Below are 18,728 nucleotides of genomic sequence, written 5' to 3'. Positions count from 1 at the left end.
GGAAGCTAATGCAATGGCAGCTGCGATATCGCATGGAACGCAGCTGCGAATGTATGATAATGCCTGCCAATGCGCAGCCAGCATAATGATGCCCACTGCTACTTTCTCATAACAATCCAATGTCGCTCTTCTGTGTAAATATCGGTAACATCGGACCCCCACCAGCTCTCATGCTGCGTATGCAATCGCAGTGGCTCATTTACGCACGCTTATGAAACGGCGTATAAACGTACAGACACGCCGGCATTCTTCTGACCGCCCCCGACACCACCCCAAATGCAGAGAGCCTGTCACTCACTTGCGATGAATTCCTCTGCGCATCTGTAATCGCAATGTGATTGCTGTGCTCGCGCAGTGTGGCTTATACCCATGTGCAATGGCAAACAATCGCTCAATCTGCATCCGTAATCGCCATCGCGTACACTGCTGAATCAGACCCTATGTACAATATAAAAGAGAAATTGTTTAAAAAGATATTTTAAATGTAAAATCGTTAGTAATGCACTTTGAGTACTTTGCACTTTTTGTAATTTTTTTCAATGAATGGAAAGTTAAATGAAGCCATCTGAAATGGCAGCAACGCAACAATTTTGTAATATTAAACAATTTGACTTATGTTCAAATGTAATTTCCCCTGTGATGATCATTTACAAAATGCACTGTGCAGTGCAACATGTGTTGGTCTTGCTCTCATGCATCTGGATGGCCTGCCCAGCGCATATTTTGGGCAGCACAGTTGGTGTAATGGTTAGCTTTACTGCCTCACAGCAATTAGGTTATTGGTTAGATTCCCATCTCAATTCTGACTGTGTGGAGTTTGTATATTCTCCGTGTGTTTACATGGGTTTCCTCCTGGTAGTCTGGTTTCCTCCCACACTCCAAAAATATACTGGCAGGTTAACCCTAGTGTGTAAGTGTGTGCGTGTACATGTGGTAGGGAATATAGAGTGTAAGCTCTACTGGGGCAGGGACTGACGCGTGTGAGGAATATGGGCCTGATTCAGAGGAGTTCCCTGTCTGAATCAGGGTGGGGTTTCTTGTTTTTTTTTCGGCCTCCAGGCCACTCGCTAAGCTGTGGGCGATAATCGCGACCACCGGGCTTGCGAGGAGACCCTGTGGTAGGGTCTCTCTGCTCTCGCAAGCCCGAGTGGACTTCCTGTTCTAATAGAGCAGGAAGGCCACTACTGACATCACAAGTGATGTCAGTAGGGCCGCCCACAAAAGCCAGGCGTTCCTAAGGGAATGCCTGCGTTTGTGCAGCCACCAATCCCTCCCCGCCTACAAAACGTGGCGAGCTGTCAATCAACATCAACAGCCACCCCGTCTTGTAGCGAGACCCGTTGCAACGGAGCTTCCGTTGCAGTATGGGTCTCACGCATGCGCACGCCGTAGGCAGTGCATGCGCAGTCGGGGACCATTGACCCGCTTGCGACCGCTGTGCACTCACGAGTGGGTCTGAATCAGGCCCTATATGTGCACTATATAAATAATTGGCAATAAACAATGATAAATAAATAATTAAGGTGCACTGTCTGACTCCGTACTCATTGGGACATGCTTACACAAGCTATTTATGCACTTGATGTGAAGAGATAACAGCTTTGCATAGTGCTCCTCATAAGATTATTCTGTCTACATGCAAACCTAGGTCCAACCACTTCTAACTCTTTATTTAAATTAAACTCAGTTTTTCCTGCCAAAATAGTTTTCAGTTAAACCTAATATGTAGATTACTTTAAGCATTAAACGGATGGATATTGTACTGCTCCCAACTCTCCCAGTAAGCCGGTGCAAAAGTCTCTTGAATGTTGCCATCTTCCTTTGGCAGTAATCTAGGGGCACTAACAGAAATTGAAGCTCATGGCATCACCAAAAAAAAAAAAATCACATTGTGTGTAACTATAAATTGGAAGGCAAATAGTAATCTTTGGGCCTGATTCAGAGCCGGTCGCTATTTGCGCTCGCTCATCCAGAAAATAGGGGTGGCTATTCAAATGAACCGTTCGCTGTTTGCGGTCTGTTCACGCCTCTAGGTCTGAACGAGCGAACAAAACTTGTGGTCGTTTTTTGGGAAACTACGTCCCCTGGCCGCTCGCATCCTACGTCATGTCCGCTATTTATTAGATTAATCGAGTACATCGAACAGGGTATGAGTTCTGACTATAAAATAACCCAGTGACGTGGTCAATGACGCTGCTGCTGTTTTAAATATGCACACCCATAAAACACCCGTTTTGACCTTCAAGCACGCCTGCGATCGGATCTCCACTCCCCGTTTTCAAGCACCTTCCCCTGTTACCACCCACATACGCCTCATCCTGTCACTCAAATTATCAGGCATTCGCTATTTTGCGAGCACATGAATTTCGGCCGCACTGACTGGTTCGCGCATGCGTATAACGATCCGTACGCATGCGCAGTTGGGCAAACATCGCTCGGAGCGAACGAGCTGCCACTTACGAGTGGCTCTGAATCAGGCCCTTTGTGTTTTGAGGCTTTGTATCTGCAGCTCATGTTATCTCTTTAGTTAAACATTATTTTAAGGGACCCATTTAACAATGAACCTAAACACCAGTGGCATATTTTGTTTAGTATTGCAGTAATGTAAACGATTATGCCACTGGTATTCATCATTATGTACCCGTCCGGCGAGATCCAGTGACGTCCCCCTCGTCATAGGCGTCCTTTGATCAGCTGCTGGCAGCCTAACAATGTCAGCAATCGGCCTCTATGTCATGCGCATGCACGAAGGTCAGTCTGTACATGTGCATGTCTGTTTCACCCACCGGGGACCCGGCAGTGCCTGGAAGGCTGCTGGCGGATTGGGGGACAATACAGTGACAGTGGTTATCTTAGATTACCGCTGTCTGGGCCTGATTCAACAGAGATCGTAACTGCGTTTATGCACACAATCAGCCGATTGTTGCGTTCAGCGCATACGTATATATCGCAGTGCGCGAAGACCACTGGGATCGTGACTACTATTGCAGTGACTACACAGATCCATCGCAGAGTGATTGACAGGAAGGGGGGGGTGGCGAAATGCAGACGTGCCAGTCCGTTTGAACACCCTCACAGGGGCGTGCATGCGATGCCATGCGCAGCTTGGCCTTTCACTACTTGCGATGAGGTTAGCAAATCCTGAGTAAGGTCAGAGCTTGTGCAAGCGCCCGTGAGGCTGCGATTGTACTCGATGTTACCGATGGTTTTGCAGTCTTGCTAAGTATTACGGATGTGTGTAAGGTAAGGTGGGCGTTCTTATGTTGTGCTGCGACGGCATAGAGCAATCGCAGAGGATTAGCATATCTTCACAGTGAGACTGCGTGAATAATCACTATTGCGATGGCAGTTGCGATCTGTACTGAATCAGGCCCTTTGTTACAAATTAAAAGGATGACATGACCCTTTTAGCGATTGTTAAAGGGGTTATGTATCGTTGTTAACTGGGGCCCTAAGTTTATTTTAGTTTTTCTTACAGAAGTGAGCCCATGGCTCACTTCTCCTACCTGTGAGATGCACCTGACTTCCGTGCGACTCTGCAGATCCACAGAGATGCGTATGCAAGTCTTGAGGCATACACAGTGTCAAAAATCACAGATGCGGCTGCTTTGCATGCCAACTATAAATCAGGCCAAGAGTCTATATTCTGGCAGCTCAAAGGGCGGGATGTACTAAATGCGCATTCCTCGATGGGTAACGCCATGTTCAGGTGGCGTTACCCAATGGAAGCCCATGGGCTTCTTTTCGGGATGGCTGTCCTGGGAGGGATCCAATCGGTAATCAACCACGGTATGTACCCGAAGACAGGCTTGATGTACCACATCACGGATGCGATGCTTAGTACATCCCACCCAAAATCTGATAATTGAAGACTACAAATGAGTTAAGCTGGGTACATACTTGCCGCTGACCGAGCGGCCAATTTGTATTTGCCCGCCCAGTTGTGGTGTCAGAGGCCCTTGCAGCCAGTGTATGGGCAGTTGGCGGTTCTACTGTACACACATGCAGAAGCAGCAATATATCTGCATGATATGTCGGCATAGGCAGTGCTGCAGGGCCCACCTGATATGTCTGTAAACGACGTCGTTCACAGACATATCAGGTGTACTCACCCGCCGATTCGCTACCGATATATCGTTCCTCTTTTGATCAAACGATATTTCTATTAGTGTGTAACTTGTTTACACACCCATTGGCTTCTGTGTTAGTATCAAATGTATTTCAATCCTGGATTCTCAGAATACACACGCCATTAGAGATAGGAAAATAATTGAATTCCACAAACTGTCGAAGCTCCATAGGAGGAACCTCCCCTAGGTAATAATAACTAGTAGTAGTTAGTGGCAACGAAAGTGATGTAGACCTATTGGACATTCCCTGTAAGTCTTCCATTGTGCGATGTCCTATGTGATGCTGATGATGTTTTATGTGAGCACAATTTGCTATAAGCTTTCTCACGTTACAGGTGCATGAGTTGATCTAACAAAGAACTTACTGTAGTTTTGTTTCTTATTCTGTTTTTCAGAAACAACATGGGAGCACAAGTGCCACTACCAGTGCCAGTGAACCGGCAGCTGCAGCTGGGAGTAGTAAGGTAATTAATAATAAAAACATTTATTATTAAAATATACGAATTGTGGGGTTACATCTATTTAGGCTTAAAGCACTAAATTTGATAGGGAGTGGGCTATTATTTTTTAAAAATAATGGCTATATAATAATAAAGCTATGTGTTTTGTCTAATACACAACAGAACGTTTAGATACCTTGTCAGAATTCAGAGGGCCTGATTCAGAGGTGACACTAATGCATGCGTGGCCGCGAATGTTTGCGAAGTTGCATCGGCTGTAATATGCAAATGCTAGTTTCATCCATCTTCTTGTGCACTAGCGTATGACAGACTTTTGGGTGTTTTAGGGGTATACTTACTAAGCAACGGGTTCACCCATCGGTTGTTTTACAACCGATTGGCATCTCTGGTGGTCAAAATACAGTATTTAGTAATCTCCGGTTTTGACTATTTTAAAAACCGCATATTGATGATGCCTATCGGTTTCCTAGCGTGGTACAAACCCGACACAGTTGGCAAGTCTCCCTAGGATCTGTGCATGTTTCTATATTAAAATGATAAAATACTCAAAATGAAAAATGCTGTACCCCACCACTATATATATATATATATATATATATATATATATATATATATATAAAATATATCAGAGCCGTAACTAGACTTTTTGGTGCCCTGTGCCAGAAAGAGCATTGGTGCCCCCTTCATTTTTCAAAGGGACATAATACACCCAAAAAAGGGCCATGGCTTCATGGGGAAGGGCCAGGGAAGAGATAGGAGAGGCCAGGAGATGCTGGGGATGAAACAAGTGGAAACTACAAGCAAGAATGATAATAAAGAAATTTGACAGGCCCAAACAGCGCCCCCTGACCTGTGGTGCCCTGTGCGATGGCTGCACTACCCTAGCTACGGCCCTGATATATACACACATGTATAAATGACACTGATTCTGTGGCTAGCTGCCTTCAACTCTCCATTTCACCTGGTAATCGGCTACAGAACCTGTGTAATTCACTTGTCCGTAATTTAAGGGATGATATGGGAATATCATTTATATATATATATATATATATATATATATATATATATATATATATACACACATACATATATACTAGGGGTGAATAATTATATTGTATATAAATAATATAGTTAATGGCACAAAGAAATAGAATTAGAAATAATATTTGGATGGAAATACAATCACTGTAATGCCATGGTACTGTATAGTTAGTCTTAAGCTTTGTGTTCTGTATTCAGTACATAGTGTTCCCCTGATGTGCATGCAATTTGTATATGTCTCATACATCACTAAGGCCTGCGGGGGTTAAGTCCTGTGAAGGGATAGGTGGAGTTATTCTGTCCTTTGGGTGGAGATTAAGCTGTTACAGATGCAGTTTGGAATGGCTGCATCATGTCATGTGTCAGTGAGATTTGGGAAGAGCTTAATTACGTAGCAGGCACAGGCAGGGTGATTTGCCAACACACTAAAAAGATATTCTGATGTTGTGGCTAAATTGTGCTGTAATATATCGCTGGGGACGTAAAGCTGTCTGTTGAGAAATCAGGTATGTGTTTTACTTCTCACTGACCTCTCTGCTTCTGTGCGAGCAGCTGTCATTAGCACTGTGCAGCTTACTATAGTGATATTTGGGGGTTTTGCAGAAATTCTGAGACAACTTCAGGATGTGTTTGTCTGGGCTGGGTGTGTGCAAAGTTTTTTTTGTTTTACAATATCTGGAAAGTTATATGTATGTAGTACAGTACTCCAAGATCATATACATTGCAATAACCAAGTTGTTCGAAGTAGTCTTATTTACAGGGTGTGGTATTTGTTTATGTGCTTTTGTTTTACTCTGTGAGTGTAATGAGTGAATATTGGCCCCATACTGAATAATCTAGTTCACATTTTGCACCTGCATTTAGCTTAATAAAGTCAGGATGCTGCATCTTTGCTGTAAAATGGGGCCACATAGGTATAATATTCATCCAGCGTAGTTATGGGATGTATGTGGACAGCTTATATATCAGCACCAATATAAGTGATTGGGTGCAGGATTTCTATTGCTTCATGCTGTGTGTCCATAGAGAGCTCAACATGGATTGTTCCCTATACAGTATATGTGTAAATATATTTTAACAGTATCTAAAAGCTGTCAAGGGATATTTGTTAAGTATCTGACGTTTTATTACCTAGCATCAATATGTTCACACACGCCAGAACAGGGTAGCTCTTTCAGGTAAAAGTAACCAAACTAGGCACTAGCTGTTTATCTGCTAATGGAGTTATTATAACCAACCTGCATTGATGTTTTACTGCTGGGTGATGATGGTTATTGAATAATGTAGAAGTGTATGTAGAGCTGACCTCCTATATTCCAATGCAGAGGCATGTGCAAGGTTTTGTCCGGGTGATTGAGAGAGGCTGTACTAACTTTTATCAATATATTCCTTGTATATATCTGAGCACTGGTGACATGGGATAGATTCTGACCAGGGACCTAGCTTTGTGGATTTTTAAATGTGCTCCCAGTGTGGGTTTCCTCTGGGTGCTATGGTTTCCTCCCACACTCTTATGCATACTGCTAAGTTAACTGGCCTAGTATGTGTGTGTACGTGTGGTGGTAGGAAACATATGGGCCTAGTCATTATCGGCCTATTGGCCCCCGATAAATTTACTTAACTGCTAATTCAGTGCTCTGAAAAGCAGCTGTTCCCACGATCCCTAACACAGCTACCGTAGTAACATTATTACATACCCCTTCCAATGTGGTTGACTGTGCATGCAGGACCTGAGTACATTCATTCGCACAGCCGTAGGGCATGCAGTCAGCCTCTCTTTGCAACCTGGAGTTGCTTCCTAGTAGGAGGTACTAGCGGGGCTCCAGGAACCAACTCCGGGGCCCATAAGGGATCATGAATAGGCCTCATAGATTGTAAACTGCACTTGTGTAGGGACTGATGTGAACGAAACATGTCTGCTCTTTAATTGTTAAGCAGGGATCTATTCATTCAACTGTAATTATGCTGGATACCTGACAACTGCATGTTATTGCTATATACGCTGACACTCTTCTGTGGGTATGGGCAGCTTGAGACTCTCTAGCTGATGGAATAGGGTATTGCCTACCAGGACAATAGTTGGCTACAGATTTAGCTCTTATGTTTATACTATTCAACAAATCAAGGTTCTATATTCTATACCGGTCAGGTCAGTGAGGCTGTGCCATGTGTATAGGCCAACAGAATGGGCTCTGGTGTGTATACTGGTCAACAGAATGGGCTCTGCCATGTATACTGGCTGACATAATAGATAGGGCTGTGTACACTTATTAACAGAATTAATCCCATCTCTTTATGTTGGCTGCAAGAATTTGTATTTTCAGAAACAATCTGTGTTAGATAGATACACAAAAACATATGTCTATCTGTAAAGTGCTGTATATGGACTATATAGCGTCACTTCGACAATCATTATGTCTGTGCCCCGTTGCCTTCACCAGCAACATTAAAATGATACTTAAATGTGTCCCTAATATAACATCATTGTAGCTGTAGTTGTCTCTTTTTCTTATTTACCTCATGGCTTGTTGTGTAAGAAAGTAGTTAAAGCTCAACAGATGATGCTGCCCAAATGAATGGGCAGGATGGCACATGCCACGTGTATGGATGGATACTGACCAGGCTTATCAGCCTAATTAGCTGTAATCTAAATCTAGCCATACACCTAAAGGTTATCATTCCAACCAGCCAACCAGTTATTATATGGGCGCAAACGCCAATCGGCTGTTTGATCACAAATGCTGGAAAGCGTCCGAAAACAGTGTTCAGACAATTTGGTTACGTTTGTTTTACTAACTTGTCAGAACTACTGTTTCGGACGTCTTCAGCATTTGAGATTAAGCAGACAATTGTTGTTTGCTCCCATATAACTGCAGATTTTCGTTCCAAACTGTCAACTAGTTGCCTGGTTGGAATGATCACCTTTAGTTTTGTGGCCGTTGTGTGGCCAGATTTAGCAGTCTGAGTCAGATTTGGGTTGGTTTAACATCTGCCTCTGCAGCATATAAATGATACGTTGAACAAAAATACATCTAACTTCTTTCTTAGCCCATTTGAGTTTAGCATGTGAGTACTAAAAATGGTGAGTGCATACAGCATTTACGGTATGTGCTGTATGATGTGCACAAATAAATACCCCATGCTTACTGTCATAAGGGCTGTCACCGAGTTGATCGTACTGTCATTTGCAGAGTGTATCTTGCATGAATTTGCACTGCGTATGCTCCTGAAATAATGGAACGAATGTATGGGCGATGCATAATCTAGTATTCCCACTAGGCTATTTTAGTGGGGCGCTGTGCCCTGCCCTTTTAGTGCGCACCGCTAAAACAGCATGCCCTGAGAAATCACCACCGGGTGAATAAATGTTGTGCGCTTGTGCACAGCATCTATTCACCATGAGAGGAGAGCTTGGGGGAACCCAGCACCTCTATATGTGCTGAGCACACCCCCAAGTGCGACGAATTGGGGGTGGTTCCGCAAGGACACGATCCCATCCCCGATCGCCCACGCCCCCTTTTTGGGAAGGCGCGCACATAGGATACACTGGCCGCGAGTCTGCGCCCTGCCTTCCCCGCTTCTTAGCGGGAACACAATATATACATTTTGATCGCATTTACACTTATGAATGTAACAGATGTGTAACTGGGCATTCTCACATAGCCGAGTTCTGTGAGGGTGCATCAACACTTGTGGGCAGGGCAGAGCTGGATATAAGTGAAAATATACCTTTTGCACCTACTGTAGTATTTGCAAAATATTGTTTACTAGAAGTAAGCTAGAATCACATGCAGATGCGGTTGTATCTCTAGATGGGTACAGCTCTGTATATAAGCAATTAAAATATGCTTTTTTTTCCCTATGCACAGTGTATAACCAGGCCCACAGGGTTCAGTGGAGGTTATGTATGAACATAGCAACCAATCAGTCAGCAAATAGTTCTGAACAATCTGACACAAATTATGTAAATGAAAGCAAATGTCTGGTTGGGATGTAGTTAGGATCCCGACGCCGGAATCCCGACCGCTGACATCCTATAGGTTAGGGTTAGACTATGGGAGGGGAGGGTTACGGTTAGGCTATGGGAAAGGTTGGTTAGGTGGAGGGTTAGGGTAAGGGTTATAATCATTACAAAAATCTGTCGGGAGCTCGGCTGTTGGCATCCTGACCGCCGAGTTCACATACCCAACCCGTCTGGTTGCTATGGATATCGCATCTGTGCAAAGTAACTTCACGTACATTTTGTGTGCATTGGGCCTACTCTGGTCTGAAAACTCACACATACACTATGGGCCAAATATAATAGGTTACGGATTTGTAAAAAATTTGAGTTTAGTGCTAAATTCACATTTTTTTACTCACTCGCAAATGTAATCGGATGCAACTATAGTAAAACTCTCAATTTTCGGGCTTTACTATAACTCGCAAAAAACCTCTTGCATCCAGATGTTTACACTTGAACATATTACTGCCTGAGAAATCACAAAAAAAAAAATAGACCAGCTTCAAGATAGCGAGTTTATCCTGAGCAGGTCAGAGTAACACAGAAACATGCACATATCTATGAGATACGTGCATGTTTCTGTGTGTACATATGAAAGCACTTAAACATTTCATCTTCTTCTTTTTTTTTTTTTTGATGATGATATGCTTCCCCAGAAGCATAATCAGCCCCGGGCTCTGTACAGCCTGTCCTGGTTCTAAAAATACAGGGGCCATAATGCGTAGGGGGCCCCTGTATATTAAGTACTAGAACCGTGCCTTTCTGAGCCTACTGTGGAAAAAACGGGATAAAACGAGTAGGGGTCGCCTGTAATTTCCATAACCAGCATCGGACTCTCTCTTGCAGGGGAGTAATGCGACAGCCAGGGAAACCCTTTCACCGGGTTCCCCATCCAAAGCATTACCCCGACCGCAAATCAGCCCAGGCCGGGGATCCCTGGGGAGATGGGGACCCCCCCAATAAAGGGGTCCCCCTCTCCAGGGTACCCCAGGCCTAGGCTGATAGCCCAGGGCTATCTTCGGCACCCCTGGCCCTTGGGTGCCCGGCTTGATAGTGTAAATGTGTTGTGGAAAATAGAACTGTCAATACTGTTTTTTGCTGTGGAACTACAGGTCCCAGCAAGCCTCCCCCGCATGCTGGTACTTGGAGAACCACAATTACCAGTATGCTGGGCATTACGGGCCTGCTGGTACCTGTAGTTCCACTGCAAAATAAATATTTAAATAAAGGCAACACACATCGTGAAAGTACAATTTTATTTAAACATGCATGCACACTCACTGACACACATACTCGCCTCTCCTGTGCAATGTTCATGTGCTCTTCGGTCCCTGTAGGCATCCAGGGGGTTAAAACAAAAAAAAAAAGCAAAAACCTGAAACCATGCCGGACAGGAGGAAAGGTATGTGTTTACACATACCTTTCCTCCGTGCGAATGACTGGGGCACACGTGGCCAGCCATTAACGGAGCCACCAGCCAATGGCGTCTCTGTCAGAGCTGCTCGCTGATTGGCTGTGTGCTGTCCGCCTGTCTCCGTAGACTTCAATGGTGTGAAATCTTCATTGAAGTCTATGGTGGGAACCGCTACATTGTATCCAATGATGTAACCACAAGGTTACTTGAGGTGAACCTTGTTTGCAGGCTATTACATTTGCGAGTCCTGACACCAACTCGCACCTTCAAAAAATGTGAGAAGGTGCGAGTTGGATTTTTACTTTAAAACGCGACCTATTACATTTACCCCTATATTTCCAAAAGGGCACATTTGTATGTCAAAAGAAATGTATGTCTACAATACGATCTCTAATGAACAGACTTTGTTTATGTCATACTCTGTTATAGTACTCAAGTGACGCTAATTTTTGTATGAAGATTTGCAAACAATCTTCTATATATAATTAGCTTAGGCCCTTTTATCCGGAACGCTCTTTGAATTTGAATATCTCAAAGACTAATTAAGATATTAATGTGATTCTTTTGGGACGAATTTCAATCAGCAATAAATTACAGAATTTAGAATAAAACTGGATAAAATTGACAAAAACTATAAGAAATGCTGTGGTATAGCTACAATAATTTGAAAACTACCAGAACACGAAGCCGGCACAGTGACCTGGGGGAAGCGGGATAGGGGTGACCGCCGCCGGCTGCTGTTCTCACGCACTACTGGTGGTCTATGCTCTTACATGGACCCGGCGCCATAGCCATGTGCGGACACTGTTTACGCTCTCCTCAGTTTGACTCCGCCTGGCTGTGTGACATAGCTATTACATAATGAGGGAGGGCGCGCGGGCGGCACGACACCTGAGGCTGCTACTGTAAGGGGTGCCCTTCCCTCACTTTCTTCAACACGTCAATTCCAGCCTCGCAACTCCCAGCCAATCAGTGCCGGGTTTGCACCTTCTAAAGCGACGCCACTTTCCACGAGTGCTGCTGGCAGCCGCTTATTAGTGGGAGGCTGGGAGACAGTGAGGCGGAGTAATAGTGCTTTATCATTTGCATCTATAGGGGCTCAGCTTACAATATCCCCTGGAAACGGTCCATTTTCCTTCAGAGTCCATGGGCAAATATATCATTGCACGTACAAATTGGCGAAATGTTGCAGTAAAAAATCCCCCAAAACCATAAAAGGGCGTGGCTTAGCCGGTTATGTTTCACACACATCTTTTATTACCAGATCCCGTCGTATTAACATATGATCTAGCCCAGTGCTCGAAGTGTGCCGGTATGCAACGGTATGACATACCGGCACTTCAAGCATTAGTCATTTTTTTCTTGTCTCAGGACTGCAGAGCTGAAAGCGGAGGGCAGAGGTGTGGCTTGAGCGCCTAGTGGGAAAGTTGTGCATGCCGAGTGACAGTTTCACTCAGGCATGCTCCGGAACTCTGCTGTGCCGCCCGCTACCCTAACAGCCCCTCATACTGCCCGCCGCAGCACAAGTCAGTGTCTGTGCGGGTGGGTTCTCTGAGTCCACAGCGTCAGTGCCATAAAGCATCCTCACTCTTACCGTGCTGCAGAACAAGGCATGGTACCGGTGCTGGCCTTCTGTGTCTGTGTCCCATCTGAAAGGTCTCACTCACCGACGCTGGGGAGCCCTGCAGTGTTCCCGCGGCCCGCCTGTTTCTGCCCTTCCCCTGCCGGAACGAGTCTGTTTCACTCATACATGCTGCAGAGCCCTCCAGTGTGCCGCCTGCCCGCCTGTGTGCGCCTGTCCCCCGCCAGTCACAGGACAGCCTGCTATACTGGGCCGCTATGATGATGACTTGGTGTAGCTGTCTGAGCCTGAAGCTGTTCCTGCTGCTGAGGCCATTTAATTGCTGGGCTTCTCCCACTCCCTATAGTACAACATTTGCTGCCACTGGCACCTGCTCTGCTCCCTGCTTCCCTCTGAGTCCTCATCACTCCTCCAGATGGATCCCAATCCACCATCACAGCCCTCAGTCAGTCATACAGCCTCCTCCTCAGCTCTGCACAGAAGCAAGTGGTGAGTAATATCAGAAACCACAGTTATTGTTCCTGCGCAGTGTCCCCCACCACCCCTGTGTCCCCCACCACCCCTGTGTACCTCACCATCTGTGTGCCTCATTACTTCTGTGTATCCCATCACCCCTGTGTACCCCACCACATCTGTGTACCCCACAGTTTCCTATGGGTGCCAATGTATGTTTTTATTTTCCAAGCAAAGCTTATGTGTTTTATTTTTTTCTGCGGGGGCCTATGTATTTCTTTATTTTCCTATCTGTGCTGTTTTTTTTTTTTATTCATGCAAAGCCTATGGGAGGGGAAGTTCAATTCTTCTGGGTGGCATCTAAGTAATGGGATCCCGACGGAGCAATTCAATTGTTCAGCCACCCATAACACAAGTATTGGTTGCAGCCCCAAGCAGCCCTGTAGGGCTGCCCGAAAGGCAGAGCAGCGGCTTCCGACTGGAAGTTGCTCTCTGCTGATCTCAGCCCAGACTGGCCGTCCCAGGGGAAGGAGACTTCCCCTGGGGCTGCCTGTCTTCAGTGTGACTGGCAGGTGACGTTTCCAATAGGAAGCCACCTCCAGTCACAGTGAAGCTGCACTGGCTTCACTGAAGTGGCTGATTTTACTGGGGGATGCAGACTCGCAGCTCTAGGTAAGATCCGCCACTGGTCATGTGTACTATATATGAGCGGTGTATGACCTGTCTATATCATTCAATGACAGTCTGTAGGGAGTAAGAGAGGAAAGGAGGGAGTAAGAGGTACAGGGATGAGAAAAGAAAGCAGGGAGTGAGAGATGCAGGAGGTTACAAAGAGAGGGGAGGGAGTGAGAGGTGCAGAGGCGAGAAAGGGAAGGAAGGAGTGAGTGGTGCAAAGGGTGAGCAATTGATGCTGACACCACCCAATTTTGAGTGACCACGCCCCTCAGGATGTGATACCACAACCCCATGTGACATGTGGCCACACCCAATTTTTTTGGGCGCACCTTCGCTGTGCATACACAAAGAGCCTCCATACCCCCACTTCAAAATTCCCACTTCGACCACTGATCTAGCCATTATCTAGCTACATATGTTCTGGGTTCAAATTGTCAAAATGTTCACCACGGGCATACTAGTATTTAAATAAACAACGAGATCAGAGGTCACCGCTTATAATTGGTGAGTTTTCATATCATACATCATTGTTCAGTAAGGCGGATCCTGCTTATTATAAGGAATAATACAGTCCTTGCAGCAAATTACTATGGGTATAAGAAGTTACTGTATCTTGCCTTTCTATATGTATACACTTGTGCTACATTCTCATGCCTTTATATCATCACAGGCCTACATGACTTATAATAGTCTTCTATTTTACAATAGGCATTGCAATATCCCATATAATAATTCAATCTATACATTTTATGTTGCAAATGACCTCAAAATGAGACTCATCATGTGAATTTATAAAGGTCCAGCTGTCACTTCATACTTGCATACAGTATGTTACATTTAGCAGACTTCTGTGATATTCTACTTAAGCATGTTACCAGTTGGTGCTGAGTTTAGAAGATATAATTAAGCTATTTTTAAAATACATAAAATAAAATAGTACATTGCATTAACCAAAACATTTGATGTGTAAGAAAATAAATGAATACATAGTCCCATAAATACACAGTATATTGTGCTGAATGACACCATGTATCCCAGAGGGTTGTAGTTTAAATCCCAGCTGTAGTGATGCCGGCATCAGAATCCCAGCGACAGCATTCCGACTGCAAGTGGTGGGGTTGGGGTTAGGCACTGGGGGGGGGGGGGGGGGGGGTTGGGGTTAGGCACTAGGACAGTGTTGGCTAACCTTGACACTCCAGCTGTTGTGGAACTATATATCCCAGAATGCCCTGCCACAGTTTTAGCATGCCCTAATAGCAAAACTGTGGCAGTGCATGCTGGGTTATGTAGTTCCATAACAGCTGGAGTGTCAAGGTTAGCCATCACTGCACTAGGGGGAGTGTTGGGTTTATGCTGCAGGGGAGGGCTAGATTTAGGCTGTGGGGGGTGGGAGGTTTAGGGGTAGGGTTAGGATACTTACCGACAGGTGAGGGTATCCTAACTCTGTTGGATGCTGGAATTGGGATTCTGACTGCTGGCATCCCGTACCCAATCCGTCTCAAAAGACCATTTCTCAGTCGTACTGTAAGCTGGAGTGTTTTCACTTCCAGATATATTATACATAGAAACCAGAATACACCACTCCATACAGTATTTCTAGATGTATCCTATACATTTAGAACTAATATTTGAATTGTCTGGATATTAAATATACTAGGATACTTTACTATAAAAACCAGATCTTCCATATTTCCGCTCTCAGGTCTATCTTTAATGTTCTATTATCCCAGGCAGGAACTATTCCAGCTTGTTGCTAGCAGGACATAATAATAATATTTAAAAATATAGAACACTATTATGCTACAAAATATCTAATATTATAGCAACATGTGCTAATAAGGGCTATTGAGAGGGCGATTCATTTACTATGATGTGCTACCAGAAGAGTTGGGCAAAGTCACTCCACATCCCAAAGAGGTGCACAGGAATATGAGTGAAGATTGACTACTATATTATGGTAACATGCGCAACCAGACATGCCAGTGATGTATGGCGGCACATTGTGCTGAATCGAATATGCCCCAGAGAGATAGAGATTTGTTAATATCAGTGTACCATACCTACCCTTTTTAATGAGGGAGGACTGCCGCCGCTGAAAAAGACAGGATCACTCACCTGCTCCTGGCCTGGTCCTGGTGCAAAACTCACTGTAAATTTAGGAGTCTCCAGGACCGTTCGGGAGAGTAGGTAAATATGCTTAATTGTGCCATGATTGTTAGCCAAAGCTCGTGGACTTAACACTTCATATTGGCCACTCCCTATACTGCACTGCTGATGGAGGTCAACTGTGGCAACTATATCTAAATGAGTCTTAACTATTTAATAGTTGAGGTTTTTTTGGTGGCCCACTATATACCACTTAGTTTTTTAATTAGTATATGTATATAAAAAAAAGTGCATCAGTTTCTTGACTGCATTAACCAGGGCTGAATTAATTAACTAATACCCCTTTCACATCAGAATGCTGATTCGCACCTGGGATTTTGTTCATACGACCATCCCGGTGCAAATCGGCTGAGACCCCTTTCAGACTGGTGGCCCGACCTGCACTATTGCCGGGTCGATGAAGTCACTGCCATCAGGTGCGGAGACGCCCCTTGGAGATGAGTTCCTATACTTGTGAACAGGACCCGGGTTGCACCGACCTGGATTACTTGTTCCCTAAGCATCACAAACCGGGTTGAACCAGTGTTATTTCAACCTGGCCCTTTCACACTGCACAGTAACCAGGGTTCCTGCGTGTTAACATGCAATAACCCGAGTTATTGCTTGTAGTGGGAAATACTAAATCAGACTGAGGTCTCTCTCCCTGATTAAATGTTTCCTGCTGCTATTTCTGCTCTAGTCATTATGATAAAACCTAAGATCATTTTCTTGAGGCCTGATCTAGCAAGGTGAGAAAGTAAGGTAAATAGTCATATTAATTGTTTAGACAAAAAAAACTGGCTGCGCAGTCTCTCTACAAAAAATAGTCTCAAATGGTAAACTATGCTCTCAAATGTGTTTTAAATAAACATAATTAAAACATTGGTATCTTCTGGTATGCGTAAGTAACACTAAATGTGTCCCAGTCTCCTCAGATCTACTTCACAGTAATTGGTGACTTGATTCAAGACCCCCATACATCTGAAGGGGGATTGCGCGGATCGGAAAATGCAGATCTGCCGGTCAGAAATGCCGACCGGCGGCAATCGATGTTCCGCGGTCCGTCACAGGATCGGTGAAATTCTACATGTTAAATTTCACCGATCTGCCATTCATGATAATTTTTTGATTGTGATCAGCATAGCTGTGAAATCCAACATGTTTGATTTTAGCGATCCTGCGATGCCGGGTTGCAGGATCGCGACATCGCAGCAATCCGATGCTGATGTATGGGGGCCTATAGTGAAGGCAGTGATGCAATAACTGTAGATTGTAAATTGGATCTCAAATTAGGTACATGTGTGGTTTAGTGCCTGAGTGGCACCTTCCTCCCACTATTGTACAGTACACTGGGGCAAGACACCAATGCTTAAATTGTTTGTATAAAATATATTTTTTAAATATTTACTATTGACACTACAGTTTTATAGCGACACTGGGCCTGATCCAGCAAAGAATGCAATTCTGCATATACCGCAGTTGCTAATATCAGTGGTGCCATGTAAATGTGTGCATTCACATTGCGTACGCAGCCTGACATAAGGACACCCACTTTCCCTTACTCACATCTGTATACTACGGTAACATACTGTAGCGAAACAACCGGTAACATCGGACCCATGTGCACAGTTAAGGGAGCCCAGACCTCACTCAGGAATTGCTTACTTCTGCGCATGCTGTGAGTCCTCGCGCTGCGTCTTGTAGTGCAGTGGCTAACTTATGCACGCCCATGCAATGGCATTGAGATGCGCTGGAACGCCTGCGTTAACCCAACCACCCCCTGTTACCACCCACAAACGGCACTTCCTATCAATCACTCTGTAAAGAGTCTGCATTGCCTATGCGTACGCAGCTCTGACTGCAGCGTCTGGCTCACGCGCACTATGATGCATGTGCAGTGCGAATTAATCAACTAATTGCGTGTGTATACGCAACTGCGTTCCTTGCTGAAACAGGCCCACTGTGCAGATTATATATTATTTCATACATTCTATGAATTGGAGGCATTGCACACCCTTCTTCCTGGCCCTGCATCCAACGTATTAGTTCTTTTCTTTAAAGTGTTGCAGGCGATAATATACTTTGTCTTATGTTCCTTTTTGAAGGGAAACTTTTCCAAAACATAAACAGTATCATGTGGGACTCTCCCTTGTGTAGGAAAACAATAAAATATCCTTGTGAAATCATATGATCTATGCACAAGCAATGAGCAAAGCACCTACCTGCCAGCTTCAGCTGTACATTTGCAATCAGCCAGTCAGAAGTGGCTAGCCAGTGCTGGTGACCAATCATTACTGTGTATTTCCACCAGCCCTCGGTTATCTGCAGAGTGTCAGATATAATGGGCCCCATTTAACCATGTAACTTAATACAAGTGGCATATTTTGTTTAGTATCATTGTGATACTAATGAATGTGCAACTGGTATTCAAAATTACTAACCTCTCCGGCGAGGTCCAGCAATGTCCCCTTCTTCTGCGGCATCCCCCACTCTGCTTCTGGCAGCCTAGCGCTGCCAGCGACGGGCTGCCGTGTCTGCAGATGCCCAATGGCCAGTCTGCTCATGCGCATGACTTTCACCCAGCGGGGACACGGCAAAGCCGGAAAGGCTGTTGCTGGGGACTGTATCGCTCTCCCCATCTATAGATAGCATAAGCGATACAGTGACAAACAGTGGTAATCTTAGCTTATCGCTGTTTGTTAGAAAGGACCTCCTTTAGCGAGTAATTAATTGGTTATGTCTCATTGTTAAATGGGGCCCTAAGACTTATGAGCATGTTAATATTAGAACAGCTGTACTTTTTTCTTGTTTTTTTTGGGGGGGG

At 44.7% G+C, this 18,728-nt stretch overlaps 1 protein-coding gene across 5 annotated transcripts in view; it reads left to right on the top strand.

Annotated features, from left to right (window-relative positions):
* CAST (calpastatin) overlaps positions 1-18,728 on the top strand; it is a 222,994-nt gene that overhangs the window by 106,419 nt on the left and 97,847 nt on the right. For 3 of the 5 annotated variants that reach the window (XM_088444664.1, XM_088444666.1, XM_088444665.1), the window contains one exon: positions 4,526-4,594. In XM_088444664.1, coding sequence (XP_088300790.1) covers positions 4,526-4,594 — 69 coding nt within the window. Of the gene's footprint in view, positions 1-4,525; positions 4,595-5,981; positions 6,139-18,728 lie in introns of those variants that run through there. The other 2 variants (XM_088444669.1, XM_088444667.1) reach the window with 1 other exon arrangement.

This window comes from Taudactylus pleione, unplaced genomic scaffold, assembly GCF_031769625.1.
Source record: "Taudactylus pleione unplaced genomic scaffold, aTauple2 ptg000370l, whole genome shotgun sequence".
NCBI classification, from domain to species: domain Eukaryota; kingdom Metazoa; phylum Chordata; class Amphibia; order Anura; family Myobatrachidae; genus Taudactylus; species Taudactylus pleione.
The sequence above is the reverse complement of the archived record's forward strand: the minus strand, read 5'-3'. Positions and strand labels throughout refer to the sequence as shown.